The 14,608-nt window shown below is 37.8% G+C and overlaps 2 protein-coding genes and 1 long non-coding RNA gene across 3 annotated transcripts; all 3 read left to right on the top strand.

Annotated features, from left to right (window-relative positions):
• Window positions 1-761: 761 nt before the first annotated feature.
• Window positions 762-6,196, top strand: LOC147861277 (uncharacterized). Its single transcript, XM_087323775.1, has 4 exons — window positions 762-1,099; window positions 4,226-4,319; window positions 4,445-4,993; window positions 5,257-6,196. The coding sequence occupies exons 1-3, from the start codon at window positions 1,022-1,024 to the stop codon at window positions 4,963-4,965; spliced, it is 693 nt and encodes a 230-aa protein (XP_087179901.1). The 5' UTR covers window positions 762-1,021; the 3' UTR covers window positions 4,966-4,993; window positions 5,257-6,196.
• Window positions 6,197-7,994: 1,798 nt separating this feature from the next.
• LOC147861276 (uncharacterized) lies at window positions 7,995-8,486 on the top strand. The gene has a single exon (XM_087323358.1). The coding sequence runs from the start codon at window positions 7,995-7,997 to the stop codon at window positions 8,484-8,486; it is 492 nt and encodes a 163-aa protein (XP_087179484.1).
• Window positions 8,487-11,937: 3,451 nt separating this feature from the next.
• LOC147861275 (uncharacterized) lies at window positions 11,938-12,900 on the top strand. The gene is made up of 2 exons (XR_015530128.1): window positions 11,938-12,626; window positions 12,681-12,900. It is a non-coding gene; the product is annotated as an uncharacterized LOC147861275 (long non-coding RNA).
• The last annotated feature ends 1,708 nt before the right edge of the window (window positions 12,901-14,608 follow it).

Genomic DNA, 14,608 nt, shown 5'->3' with positions numbered 1-14,608 from the left:
TACTACACATACACACATACTATATTGTACATACATACATACATACATACATACACACATACTGTACATACATACATACTACACATACATGCATACTATACATACATACATACATATGTAAGTATGTATGTATGATTGATGGGTTGATTGGTTATTTTTAGGTCAAATATGAAAATTTCATTCATTCTTCTCTTTTTTGTTCTGTTTTTTTTTTCTCTCTTGGTTGTGGGTATGTTAATGTGCCCTTTGATGAAATGGAAAACAGGAGAGAGAGAGAGAGAGTGTAGAGAGAGAGAGAGAGAGAGAGAGGAGAGAGAGTATAAAAACAGAGCAGGCCCCCCATTTCCATGGTTTTTTTCTTTCTCATGTGGAACAGAGAGCAGGGGACAAGCTGTTGCCTTTCTTCTTTTTTCATGCACAGAGCAAGGACTCCCTAACCCTAACCCTAACCCTAACCCTAACCCTAAACCCCTTGAGTAATACATCCCCCCCCCCTCCCCCCATCGCTTGCTCCATCACCATTTCCCGGGAAACCCTAACTCCCCCACCCTTACCATTGCAGCACAGGAAGCTCTGTATTGCATCTTAAAATCGCGCAGATTGATCACAAGGTCTGCGAAGCCTTAAGCTCATCGCCTGCTCTTGAAAACCCTTATACGTTCAAAGAAAACAGAGTCGCAGGTGACCCTGAGGTAGGGTTGTTTTGTTTTTGGGCTCTCCACATTGGACCAGAAAAAAAGAAAAAAAAGAAAAAACCTTTGGACCAAAAGATCATCGTGAGAAAACCTTGGGTTTCAACTTTGAACTACTTTGTATAGCTTCAAGAAAGAGGGAAGAGGGGCACCATTGATATGCAGATGTAGGGGGAGAGAAGGGTCTCGAGAACGTGGATATATATATATATATATATATATATATATACAGAAACAGCGAAAGAGAAGAAGGTTGGATGTATTGACATGGTTTGTTGGAGTATCAATCGGGCTGAAAGAGGAATATCCAAGGAAAGAGTTATCAGACTATGTCTCGTTGCTATCCATACCCGCCCCCGGGATATGAGAAGAAGCCTCATGTGATCGAACTAGTGTCATCTCCAAAGGTTTGCAACCCTTCCTATTCACGTACATGTCCTTGTTTTCTGTATCAAATGGCTGCATTGCCGCATCCTATAGATGTTGTAGGCCATGTTGATGTTCGATTTTGATACATTCTTCATTCTGAAACTAGGGTTTAATCAGGAAGGTTGAATATTCCTCCTAAAATCGCACATATCCACCCATACTAGATGTGGTATGCCATGTCAAATGCTGCCTTTGGCATGCTTCCTAATGACCAGGTTTTATGGCTAAAGGTTTTGGATCCTTCCTTTCACGTATGTTCTTTTCTTTTGATGTCCAATGGTTACATTAACACATCCTAGTTGTTGTATGCATGCCGTGGAACGAGAGTTGGTGTGAAAGGCTTAGATCTTTCTATGTCCTATGATTGCATCATCATATCATGTAGCTATACCATGCCGATGTTGTCTTTGATAGTCTTTAGGCAAAAGTGTAGTCATCACGAAAGGCTTAGATCCGCCTAATCATATACAGTTTTTCTTTTGATATTCTCCATGTGAAACGATGATTGGCATGCACATCCTAGACATGATCTGTCACGTCAATGTTTTTCTTACTATTATGAAAATTTGTAAACCTAATCTCATTTGTTTTTGTTTTGATACCCCATTGTTGCATCAATGCATCATAGATATGATATGCCATGTCAATGTCAATATTTCCTTTTCGATTACCATGGTGTAGTCATGATGCAAATTACCAAATGTTTTGTCATCCTGATTGTATATGTTTTTTTTGTCGATGTCCATAGCATATGGTATTATATGCCATGCCTGTATTGCCTTTGATATTCTTTGAGTGATGGATGAAATAGTCATGGCACAAATCACTAAGGGCTGCAATCCTGATACGACATTTTTGTTTTAATATCCCATTTTTTGCATCCACGTACAGATGTGGTATACCATGTTATTGTTGCTTTTGAGTTTTCTTTGCGCACTGTGACCAGTGAAGGGTCATATACAGATAAACTAGGGCAATCACCAAAGGTTTTGATCGTCACTATACTGCATTCTTGTTGAGGTCTGTGATATCCATCTATTGGACCAGTGCATCTTGAATGTGGTATGCTATATCAACATTGCCTCGGTATCTTGTGAGATGAATAAAGCAGACTGATGCTTTATAAATTCTCACCATTTTTATTACTGCATGACTGTATCATTGCTTTGGACATTTTGCTGCAATGCATATCAGATTCACTATCATGTGATGCATTGATGGTGAGAATATGCCTTTAAGCAGCATAATAGCATGTAAGTAGATATGAAATGGTATTCTGGAATGCCCATCATGAGTGCTAAGGTTATCATCAAAGGCTAATCATAGTGGCATGTTATGTGAAAAATAGCAACAGATACTTTGGAAAAGCTTGTTGTTTGATCACTGCTTTTTTTCATTGACCACTTACTGCAGCAATGTGGTTTGATGGTGAAAGTTAGTATTATGTGGAGAATTACTCTGTAAATAGATATGGATAGTGCAGAAGAAAACTCATGTGTAGCTAAGTTTATCACTAATGGTTTGTTATCCTAGTTAAGTATGCATCAAAGGTGTTGTATGGCATGCAAATATTTCCTTTGGTATTCTTTAGTAATGGGTGACATAGTCATTATGCAGATGAAATCGGGTTATTCACTGAAGGTTTATGATCCGTGTTGATTCTAATATGCAATTGTTGCATCAAAGACAGGGCATGCGCTAGCAGTGTTTCTTTTGACATTTTGAGTGATGGATGATTTCGGCATCACGGCTTGTTACGTCTTAATGACCAATGTTTCGCAAGTTCTAGCTGTTTCTGTTGATCCCTGCTAATTGTATCATTGCTTCCAAACAAATCCTTTGCATGCTTGTCAGTGTTTGGGTATATGTAAATAAAGCCTTGAACAGTGTAAGCTTTGGATGTGTCATCAGGTTAAATTTGGGATCATTCTGGAAACCGAGGATGTGGGTGAGAGTTGAACTCTTGAGGTTTTGCTTACAGGGCAATATTGGCTTGAGAGTTGTTTATTTAGGCAAAATTGGACCCTCTGCAGAAAATGGATAAAAGTTAGGCATTTGACAGCGTTAGAGTACAAAAAGTGAGGTTCCATTTTTATCGTGATGCTATGTAAATCTGTCAACTGTTAAAGGAAGTGAGAAGCAGTATATTCGTGTGGAAAGCTGAATATGAAAACTAAAAATGTATTCAAACTGAAAGGAATGTTGACGTGTGATTCCATTTGTGAAGAGTAATTTTCTTATTCCAGATACCATGCTGCATTCTTGTTATTGAGGTGCAGATAAACTTGATTTACATCTTTTGTGTTCTGAATAGTTTATTTGGATTAACTTCTTCTGTAGAATTAATTTAGCAAATACTGATGTCTGTATGCTTTTATCTTCTTATAGGGGCACGATTTAATCATTCTTGTATCTTTTATTATCATTATAATGCTGAAACTTCTGGGGTTATTTGGTTGGCTTTGGTTCTCTAGTCATTAAACGACGCCTCCACACTCACTTTCTCTCTCTTCAGATACGTAGACAGGCTCACTCATCCCATGTGGAGTCAGTTCTGGTAATCCCAATTCTGCTGTGACTAGAACTTAGAATTTTATGCCGAGTGTTCTGTTGTTAATAGGATTAGATGTATTGACATGAAAGGTTCTCTTACTGATGATATCCATCGGAGGTCTGCTCATGTGTCTGCCTTCTGTGGGGGAGTGTACCAAAATATGAACTTGTGGGAGTGTCATAGAACAATGAGCTACGACGATGAAATACTATATGCTCATTTGACACTTACTGCTTGCTGAGTGTCAAGTCAGTGCAAATCAATGGACATTTGCTAATGATATTCACTGCACCTATATTGTCCACTAATGTTGTTCTTGGATACTGATATTTTCTTCATTTATGTAACTTGAAATCTGTGGTTAGTTATCATGTAGGATTTAGATTTCAAGCCAAAGTTTTGTTGATATTTTTACTGTAAACTTTGAATTCTGTGTGTTAGACTGTCTTTTAAAATTACAAGGTATCCCAAATAGTATCTCAGTAGTTTTCACCATCAACTGACATATGCAAAGCGTTCTAACTTTTTGCAATATTGTAAGAGAATGCAGAAAGATAAGCACAAGCACAAAGATAAGGACAAAAAGGACAAAAAGAAGAAGAGGAGGAGAGACAATGAAACAAATGGTGACAGCTCACATCGTGGTAAGGAAAAATTATATTTGTTCCTCCACTTCTCCAAGAACTACATCAGCCAAAGAAAGGAAGGCTTTGCATCATTACCCACCTATTTAACATTTGATGGGTCTATGATGCTTGTGCTTTGTCAGATAAAGACAAGCGATCAAAAAGAACTCAACATGGAGGCATTGATGAGGGGATTAGGTCGACAAATGGAAGGCCATCATCTGATGCAAACACAACCACTTCAGCGGCTGCACATGAAACCATCACTATTCCAAGAAAACAAACTGATATTTCTAGAGATACAGTGTTCCCAGATGGGTTGCTGATTGCACATAGGGGGAATGAACCTGATGGTAAAGTGGGTAATCATCTTTCCTTAATACCCCCAGCAAGGGCGGCAAGTAACGGTAGTACTGCATCATATGATCTAGTATCTATTAAACCAACTTCTCAAGTTGAAGATGAATTAATAAGGCAAGAAGCACAAGCTACGAACACCGAGAAGGTGTGGTCTGCAATTGATGATGAGGAATGGCTATCTCTTTGTAAACCATTGAATCAGAAGAAAAACATAGAAGAAGGTGAGGTGCCGGAGGTGTGGGCTGAAGTTGTATATTTGCCGTCAGTTGGTATCCATGCGTTGCCGTATGTTGTTCCGGATTGATAAACCCTCTTTGTTGCTGTCAAAGCAGGTGATTGCTATAAAATCCATTTAGGGCACCAAAATACCGCTAACTTGCTGGGTATTTGCCAAAATACCCCCAAGTTTTCAAAAATAACTAGATTGCCTATTCCGTTGTGCTAAATTTTGAACTGTGGGTATATTTTGATAAGTATCCAACAATTAGAAAGGTTTTTTGGTGTTTTTCCATATAATATATGATGAGTTGATAGATTTCTGGTTTTATTTTTCTGGTTGAGCTCGATTATACTGATGCAGTATTGTTTTTCTCAGAAATATTTTAAGCTGGTGATCCACACTACCTGAGGGCCACAAAGAAGTCAAAGCCAAACTATATATAATAGCTGCATCATCGGTAGCTATTTTTCTTGACTCCGAGTGTGCCTTAAAACAAGTAGAGAATTATATGCCCGACTTTTCACCCCAAGTTAAAGGCAGTAAGATCAGCAAAGCTGATCACCATCTTTCTGGTGTGAGAGTGACCAACCATTTCAGCCTCTTCCAATTTTCTGGCATATGATATTGGAAATTTTCTGCCGTTTTTTTCAAGCCTCGGAGTATGCTGCTATTCAAGCTAACAGCCTTGGGATTTTTCAGTGAGAGAGGACAGCTACTATTGCTACCTCTGCAATTTTCAATCCTCGGAAACATAGTTGAAGTGCATTCATCATGCGAATTAGTGATGAAAGAAATGCAAGAAGCCAGCGAAGAGACTCCTTGCTTTGATATGACGATTCAAATGAGAACATAATCAATCAATAGAATGAGTAATGCTATGGTGCCTACAACAGATATTGGATTATGTTAACTGATGCCATTTGAGAGATAATCAATATATATGGTGTTTTCGAGCAATTACTTTTGGTGTACGTCTGCCCTTGCTCTTAATGATTTACAAACATTGAATCTGCTTTTGCTATGGTTTTTCTCTTGCCTCCTAGAGTTCTCAGCATCCTGAAGTTCTGTTTCAGTGGCTACCCTCGGCAAAGATGAGGTTAATGTGATTGTTTTGTACCAGCTTCTATTACATATCGAACTAATAAATTGCTTGTAAGGCCTCATGCACATAGGGCAGGCCAAAAGAGAAGACAAAACATCACATGCTTTTTTAAGGTGGAGGTTGGTGGATCTCATGGAGATTGTGTCAAAACTCTTGTAACAATCATAATTGCTAATATTATAAATTGGAATGGAAATTTTGGTGGTTTATCTTGTCAAACTTTAATTTTGAATTACCTGTTCAACTGAAAATGTGGAATTGTTATGTGAAGTCTGTTCCATATTTTATCATATAATATGAAGTTTAAGGTTTCAGTTATCCATTGGTGGAAGGATACAAAAAATAATTGTGGTGTGCATGTGTTCCTTTGTGCCACCCTTTTTAGCTAAGCCAACCCAAATGGGTTACCTTTGTATCAACTATAAATTGAGTAAGAAGTAGAAGCTAATTAGGCTGGTTTTGATCTCTTATGTGCATTTCACAATATTGATTGGAAAGTTAAATGTGCCTTTGTATGACAATCATCAACTCCAAATGTTTGATGGACCATTAGGAAAAGCTTATAACTGTGTTGCTCCACGCACATTTGAAATAAACCTTTCCAAAACTTATTTGGACTGATTGTAAGCTAGTCGAGTAACATATAGTAAAATGTGAGCCTTGCTGTTTATGTCTACAATTTGCATTGTGCATTGGAATAAAGAGAAAATTTATGCCAAGAAGGGAACTTTTGAGTGTTATATGCCAATGTCTATAAACAAAGCTTATATCCAATTGCACACATATAGACTTTATTTCTGTTGAAGTGTATACATACACATTGCATACAATTTTTGTTTAGACATGTTTACACATATAGACTTACATGTATGGACATTACTTTGTAGCTACATGCATATATGCATACACATACACACACATAAAGGCTTACAATTCATCGTTTTTTAAAGTTTTGTTGGAGATGTGTAGTCTGTTTTGCTTTTCCCAACAAAGATTTATGATTGGAAATATAAAGTAATAAAGCATGATCTTCTGGTTAATATATCATGTAAACAACTCCAAACTTTGTCTTTTAAGGTCGAAATATGAACGCATCGATAGATATATTTGCACACATATATGTATTGCGTTGTAAATGAGTTCTATATTCAATTTTCCACATGCATGTACATACATACATACATACATACATACATACATACATACATACATACATACATACATACATACAATCATGCAATCATACACATACATACATACATTCACACATGCATACATTCATATATACACATACATACACACACACACATAAACACATGCATACATTCATATATACACATACGTACACACACACGCACACGCACACACATACATACATACACACACACACATATACATACATACACACACATAAACACATGCATACATTTGTATATACACATACACACACACACACACACACACACACACACACACACACACACATATACATACATACACACACATAAACACATGCATACATTTGTATATACACATACACACACACACACATATACATACATACATACACACACATAAACACATGCATACATTCATATATACACATACATACACATAAACACATGCATACATTCATATATACATACATGCACACACACAACTGTCATCTCTGAGATACTTGAGCTTCTCTTGATTTCTCCGAAATGGCCCCAACCTTTTCCGTATCTCCCTGAAATTCCCATCATCATCAATCCTAGAGAGAGCGGAGGGGGAGGGAATGAATCGAATAGTGCACATACAACACAAATCGGTCAACGACTTGATAGGTGGGTGGTTTCAAGGAAACAATGAGAAACTTAGGGGCATCTTGTATAGAATAAAGGAAAACTCAGGGGCATCTTGTATAGAATAAAGGAAAACTCAGGGGCATCTTGTATAGAATAAAGGAAAACTCAGGGGTATTTAAGATATATGTGCAGAGATAATCAATCATAGGTAGCACAGAGATGAGATGAACAGAGTAAGAGTATATTGTTGTTGTAGAAGGATCCATGGCTACTCTGGTTCCATCATCATCATCAGAGATCAGAGGCGCCCTCTGTCTCTTCACAGTGGACCAGACAATTTAGAAGAGCTGCTTGACAAGCATGTGGTCTCTGGGCGCAGCAAGAAACCCGATGATGACGATGAAGCTCGGCGGCATCGCTTGACAAGTACCAGAAGGGAAGCCCTCTCTCTCTACAGAGATATCCTTCGTGCCTCACGATTCTTCTTGTGGCCTAATGAGAAAGGTGTCCTTTGGAGAGATGTGTTGAGAGCTAGTTCAAGGAAAGAATTCGAAGATGCGAGATTCGAACAAGATCCTGAGATTATAGCTCGGCTTCTCGTCGGCGGCAGAGATGCCCTCCAACAAGCTGTGGAGAAGGCTATCAAAAAGCAAAGTGCCCAAGTCCCTAAACACCCTTTTTCTTTGTCTAATTCTTCGCCAGATCCTGATTTGTGACAAAACAAAATGGTAGATTTTTTTTTCCCCTGATTTATCATATGAAGTTCTATGTACACATACATACATACAAATACACATACCTGCACGCACATTCATATTTGTCTTCTGAAGTTTTTAATGGTAGTCAATCTGTATGGAATATTTTGTGTGAAATCTGTCCAGAATTACGCATTTATACAACAGATTAGTAGTCAGCATGGAATCAATGAGAAAATATGGATCTCCTTTTATGCCACTTGCAAAATGTTTTTGTTTCAGATTATTCCACATAGTTCAAATATAAAACAAAGCCAATCTTACAGATTCAACTATAAGGGGGGGATGTCAGATTAAGGAGGGAATGTAAGAGCCCTTATATTTATGAATTCTGAATTTGGATTCCATTACATTGAGAGAGAGAGAGAGAAAGAAAGAAAGAAAGATATATTAACGCCTTTTAAGAGGCCAAAATGGCCTATAAGACCAAATAAGATATTACAAAATTAGAGATCAAAATTGGTGTATGATACAAATCATGATTACATATAAGGGTGAATTCATGATATCCATTCTGAAACAGAAATAAAAGCTCTAGATTTCCTACACTATCGATCAAATTTGACCTATGACCCAATCATGTTTATAAATAAGGGTGAATTCATGTTATCCATTCTGAAACAAAAATAAAAGATCAAGGTTTCCTAAATATCCATGATAATGACCGTAAGCATGCAGTTAAATAATTGTGGAAATGTCAAGTGCGTAATGAATAGGTATGTGTTAAGTAGTGGTGAGAGAGCATTGTATCAAAGGTTGGTTGGTACAATGGAGTGAGGCTATGACGAAGTTCACTGAGTGCAATTGAGTGTCCTCGGGTGGTTTAGACATGGCAAGCAATGATCCTCCGAATTTTTGTGATGGTATGGTTCTGGTGCTTTTTACCCTGGTACTACTTGTAAGTCTCTATGGTCATCAGCATTCCTCTTTTCGTTCTATGATGAATCTTCAGCACATTCTCAGTGGAGGTGTGGGATGAAGAAGAAGTCAATGATATGTGATTGCTGTTGCATCCTGTGTGTAATATAAGGGCTGATTCCCCGTGTTTTCAAAGCTCAAGAAACCTTTGGCCAAAGTGCCATGGGTCAGCTTTCTTCATCATCTGCTGAATGGTGGTGAAGCCTGCATGGATGGTGGCATGCTTCTTCTCTTTGATGTGCTTGTATGCTGGGCACTTGTACACAAAAATATTCCTCCCTAATCACAAAATCTTTCTTCATTATGCATGCGAATTGCTCATCCTGTTTTAATCTCTAGCTGGTGGGAGGAGATTCTGAGTTCGCCTATTGATTTGAGAACAGTATGGGGCATGTAGACATATCCATATATCTTGGTCTTTGCGTGAATCGAGAAGTTCAGGAAGTGATCCTTCTAGTAGGTCATCTTCATAGAAAAAGGCGCCTTTTGTGTGATCCAAGTCTTTTGGTTACAGAGATACCAGAGTTTTTGGTTACAGAGATACCAGAGTTTTTGGTTATAGAGCTAAATTATTAGGAATCAGTTAAAATATTAACAGGTTCTGCTAGAGGAGTAGAATTGCAGGCAGGTCTCCTCAGAAAATGCTGCTTGCACCGGTCTCGCCTGGAAAATATTGCTTGTGCAGGTCTTAGGAGAATCGGGGAACACTACAAATAAAGAACCAATGTATAATAATAAGTCTTTTTGGGAAGTTGTACTCACTACTATAAATGTGTAATAACCTATATCTTTGGTGGTAGTAGTGGTGGAGGTAGCAGTGATAGTAGCCCGTCTGCTAGTAGCATAATAGGTAAATCCGATCCCTTCTTATATCTATATAATTGGCTGAGACCTCCACATAACACACCTAATTTACTGCTTTAAACAAAATTGACTCTGTAAATTCAACAGGTAGAATCATGGAAAGTGTGTCCTATGGGACCAAATCAACATTATCATCTGTATGGGACTCCTTCCTAAGAAGGGGGCTTACTACTCTGTCGTAAAGACTCTCAATGTGAAAATAATGCACACACAATGTGTGCTCGCCCTTCTAGGTGGAAATTTGAGTAATGCACTTACATTATCATGCCCGTCTAATTACCTGATATGCGGAGCATCTGATAAGTAAGTGATATGAATCATCATCCTTCACTAGGTTTTCATTGCATACATTCCATATCTTCGTATTTGGGTTATGATGCCATGATTGTACCTCAACACCTATTTTTTGTGAGCGAGTTTGAAGAAGTTTAAGGCTCTCCAAGAGCTAGAGCTCATGGGGGTTGTGAGATGCGATTGGATATGTTCTGGTAATTTTACCTTGTATTGGTTCCAACATTGGGGGTTATATTTGCAATGTAATATTTCGATTTTGACATTTTATCATCTTGCCACTTCATCCTTTGTGCCTCTCTATCCTCAATGATTATCTATCCATAGCATCCTCGAAGTGTGTAGGGGAGAGTGGGCATCCTTGTTTCTCATGGATGGTACTTGTAATGACTTCAAATAGCCCTCTTGGACACCTATCTTGTCCCAACACTTGCTCGTATGCTGCATATATTGCCCATCATATCATCAGGAACTTTGATTGTGTGGGTGGTTCTTTGTGCGGAAATCTACAACCATCCATTTGTTTCTTTGTGCCGGTACTTGGTTCACCAACCAACATGATGCAAGGAAATGATCAGTATAGAAGGCCCTCCTAAAGCTGGGCCTGGGGCTCATATCCCTTTGACCTCAAGATAAGTGTTGACCTCCGTTCCATACAGTAGTGCCTCCTAAAGCTGGGCCTGGGGCTCATATCCCTTTGACCTCAAGATAAGTGTTGACCTCTGTTCCATACAGTTTGGAAAGTGTGGCCAATCATGAGAGTCAATAGTTCCCTGGTTGGAAGGGGTCTCCTTACTTATGATGAGGCAGAATTGTGTTTATGTTTGATCTGTTGGGAAGGCCCTCTACCAAGTGTGTATTGAACATGTGCATGAGGATAGGGGCAAGTCAGCTTACCACATACATAAGGTGTTCACCTTGTAGTGCTGTACGGTCAGACCATCACCCATTGAAGGCACTGGATGACTGCCTCAATCTTGTATAAGGTGAATAAAGTGGAGGTAATGGAATGGAACTCTTGTCTTATAGGGGTTGGTGAAGGACATCATAAAAGCTTTTTTCATACGAATGCTATAGCTGTGAATCCTTGATTGGGGTTTTGGTTTTCCAGTGCGTTGCTAGGCAAGTGGCTCTCTTGCTTATGATAAGTCCAGCCATGGCCTCTTCCATTCTTCCTGGGTGGGTCCAAAGTGCTCTGTTTCAATTCCGAACTACAGTATGTAGCTATGATTATGTTGTCTCACAGGCTATGAGTCTTTGTTCGATGGCCTTGCCGTTGATAACAACGTGATCATCTCAGTAAACTGTCTTTTGCCTGCCTTGTGAGCTTGTATGTTCTTTAGCTACCTCCACCTGCCCAGATTATTTTGCTTCAAGTTCTAATTTTATTTCTTCTCTGACTACTTCAGCCCAATCTTTCTTTAGTTCAGCCTTGATGTTCCCTAAGTTGTAGATTTCACCTTCTTTTGCTAGGGTGAGTTCTACCTTCCGCCCACCCTTTTTCCGCTTGGTTTTAATGTTCTTAAGTGTAGGGTTAGGTCTTTAACTTCATTGCTTCTTATTCAGCTCAAAAGAAGATGAAGAGGTAGATAGATAGGCATGTTTGGAAACTGATCCTTGTGCTATATTTTCGTTCACTGAAGAGAACGAGTAGGTATGATTTGTCTATGGCTTTGTCAAATTCAAATATATTTATTTTAGCCTTTGTCATTTTCAGGTTGCCTGAGATGACTCTCAGAACCAGCATTAGCATTAACAATGATGAACAATGGCAAATCGTGTTAATGATGAATTAATAAGAGAGGTAATGGTGATTATAATGTGCTAATGTCATTGAAGGTAATAAGAGAGGAGGTAATGAGATTTGGAAACCCAAAGAATTTATGAGAAGACAATATGTCCCTATCCTCCCTCTTATGGAAGGTGGGAGTTATTTTATGAGATAAACATGTAACCTTCACTGGTGTGTGTTTGGTGATCAAACAAGAGAACAAAGAAGGAATTCCAAAAGTACAAGCCCCTTCAATGGTATGGTTTACTTTTTTTCTCAATTCCCTAGTCTTATGTGTAGTTTGATTAAAGCATTTATAAAATCTCATGTAAGGTGCTCAAAATAGTGTTGAGATGCAGGTGATAGTATGCCATTTCGATGTAAAGAGTGATTGGTTGTGTGGAAAAACTAATAGATCATCTCGAGTTTCCATCCATGTGTATATTTGAATCTCTGTTTACCCTTGTTCATAGTAAGAATTATCATGCTCATGTACATTGTTATTATGCAATATGGCTTTTATTGTTCTCATTCTAAATTTTTGATGAATGTGAAAGGCACAAAGAGGGGAGATACATTTCCAGACCATATGTTTCAAAACAAATTCAAACTTACGAAGAATAAATTACTTCTTTGTACCTTATCTCAAAATGTCAGAATTATTTCGTTGTTCCTTACCTCATAGTGTCAGAATTACTTCACCATGTCATGACAGAGTGTCTAATAATTGAAGAAAATGCGAGGACTAACTGGGTATTATAACAGCCCAACTAATCAAATAGTTTTAAGTTCGAATTTGGATCTTTTGTGTCAAACAAGCACTTTGTCAAGCAGGCAAAAGTTTCAAGTTTCAACTATTGATCATTTGGTTACAATAAGAGTTATCATGGAAGAAGGTTGTCTAAAAGGGAAAACGCTATATTTTGGACTTTAGAAGTCCTTCGACATCATACAAAGGAGTGAGCTTTGGAAAAGAATAATACAGATTTGAATGCCATTATGAGTATATGGAGCTATCACATGATAGTGTGATCAAGTTACGTGCTAATTGAAAATGGATAGTGGTTTGAAGCTTAGTACGTAATATACTGGAGTCTGGAATGCATTGCCAAACGTTCTTTGTCATACGAATGCATATGTTATCAAAACATTCTTGTGTTTTTTTTTCACTTTTTATCGTAACTTTCTTACCTTAAAAAAAAAATACCTTGTAATAAATAATGAATACAAAAGTATACTTCGAGGGTGTTTACCATACTCGAATGATTAAAACTTTCTCGGATGCGAATGTATGCATGGTTCATACTATGGTTTGAAGTACTTTTTCAGCAACATGGGGGTTAAGCAATGGTGCCATCTCTCTCCCACGTTCTTTGGTTTATCCATTGATAAACTTGAAGAAGGATTGGATTGTCCAAAATTGATGCATAAGCTTATTTTTATACTCCTAGACGTTGATGTTGTTTGATGATATGCAACACTTACTCAATGTATTGGACACATTGTATTAAATTAGTGGACTAACTATTAACACGGACAAAACAAAAATGGTGGCAATAAAGGCAATACAACCAAGACACTACCCCACATTTACATACAAAGAACTAATGCAAGTGGTGCCAAGTTTCAAATATCTTGGTAATTAATGTTCCATTGATAAATAGGTGGAATCTATGCCTATGAGTCTTGACTGCAAGTGGGTTGGAATAGTTATTGGAGAACTAATGCAAGTGGTGCCAAGTTTCAAATATTTTGGTATTAATGTTCCATTGGTAAATAGGTGGAATGTATGCTATGAGTCTTGACTTCAAGTAGGTTGGAATAGTTATTATATGTTTGAGTATCAATGCAACCAAATTGATACTTGAAGATATCTAAGGTATGCAATGAAAACCTCCCTTCTTAGGAAGGAGTCACATACAAGATGATATGTTGATTTCATTCCATAGGTCAAATTTGGCCTCTTCATGGATGATACAATTTCTATTCTACTCACTACTTTCAATCATTGCTTCACCTCGGTTAAAATTGGTCTTATTCATTCAAATGTTTTGTACACAATTTTAATAAGAACACATTAGTCAAACTAAAAATTTTGTGTCCCTTGTGTAGTTTTATGTAACTAATTTGGGTGTGCAACAAGAGAGTTCAAGATGATTTAAACTCCATATGGTTCTGAGCTATGCCATTATAGTATTTAAACCTGATACATACGAGGAGATCCGGTAAATTGTCCACA

This window comes from Azolla caroliniana, unplaced genomic scaffold (genome assembly GCF_043228905.1).
Source record: "Azolla caroliniana isolate FFs.n. ecotype wild unplaced genomic scaffold, voAzoCaro1.0.p SCAF_8, whole genome shotgun sequence".
Lineage (NCBI taxonomy): Eukaryota > Viridiplantae > Streptophyta > Polypodiopsida > Salviniales > Salviniaceae > Azolla > Azolla caroliniana.
Note: the sequence above shows the minus strand (reverse complement) of the source record. Positions and strands in the feature narration are given on the sequence as shown.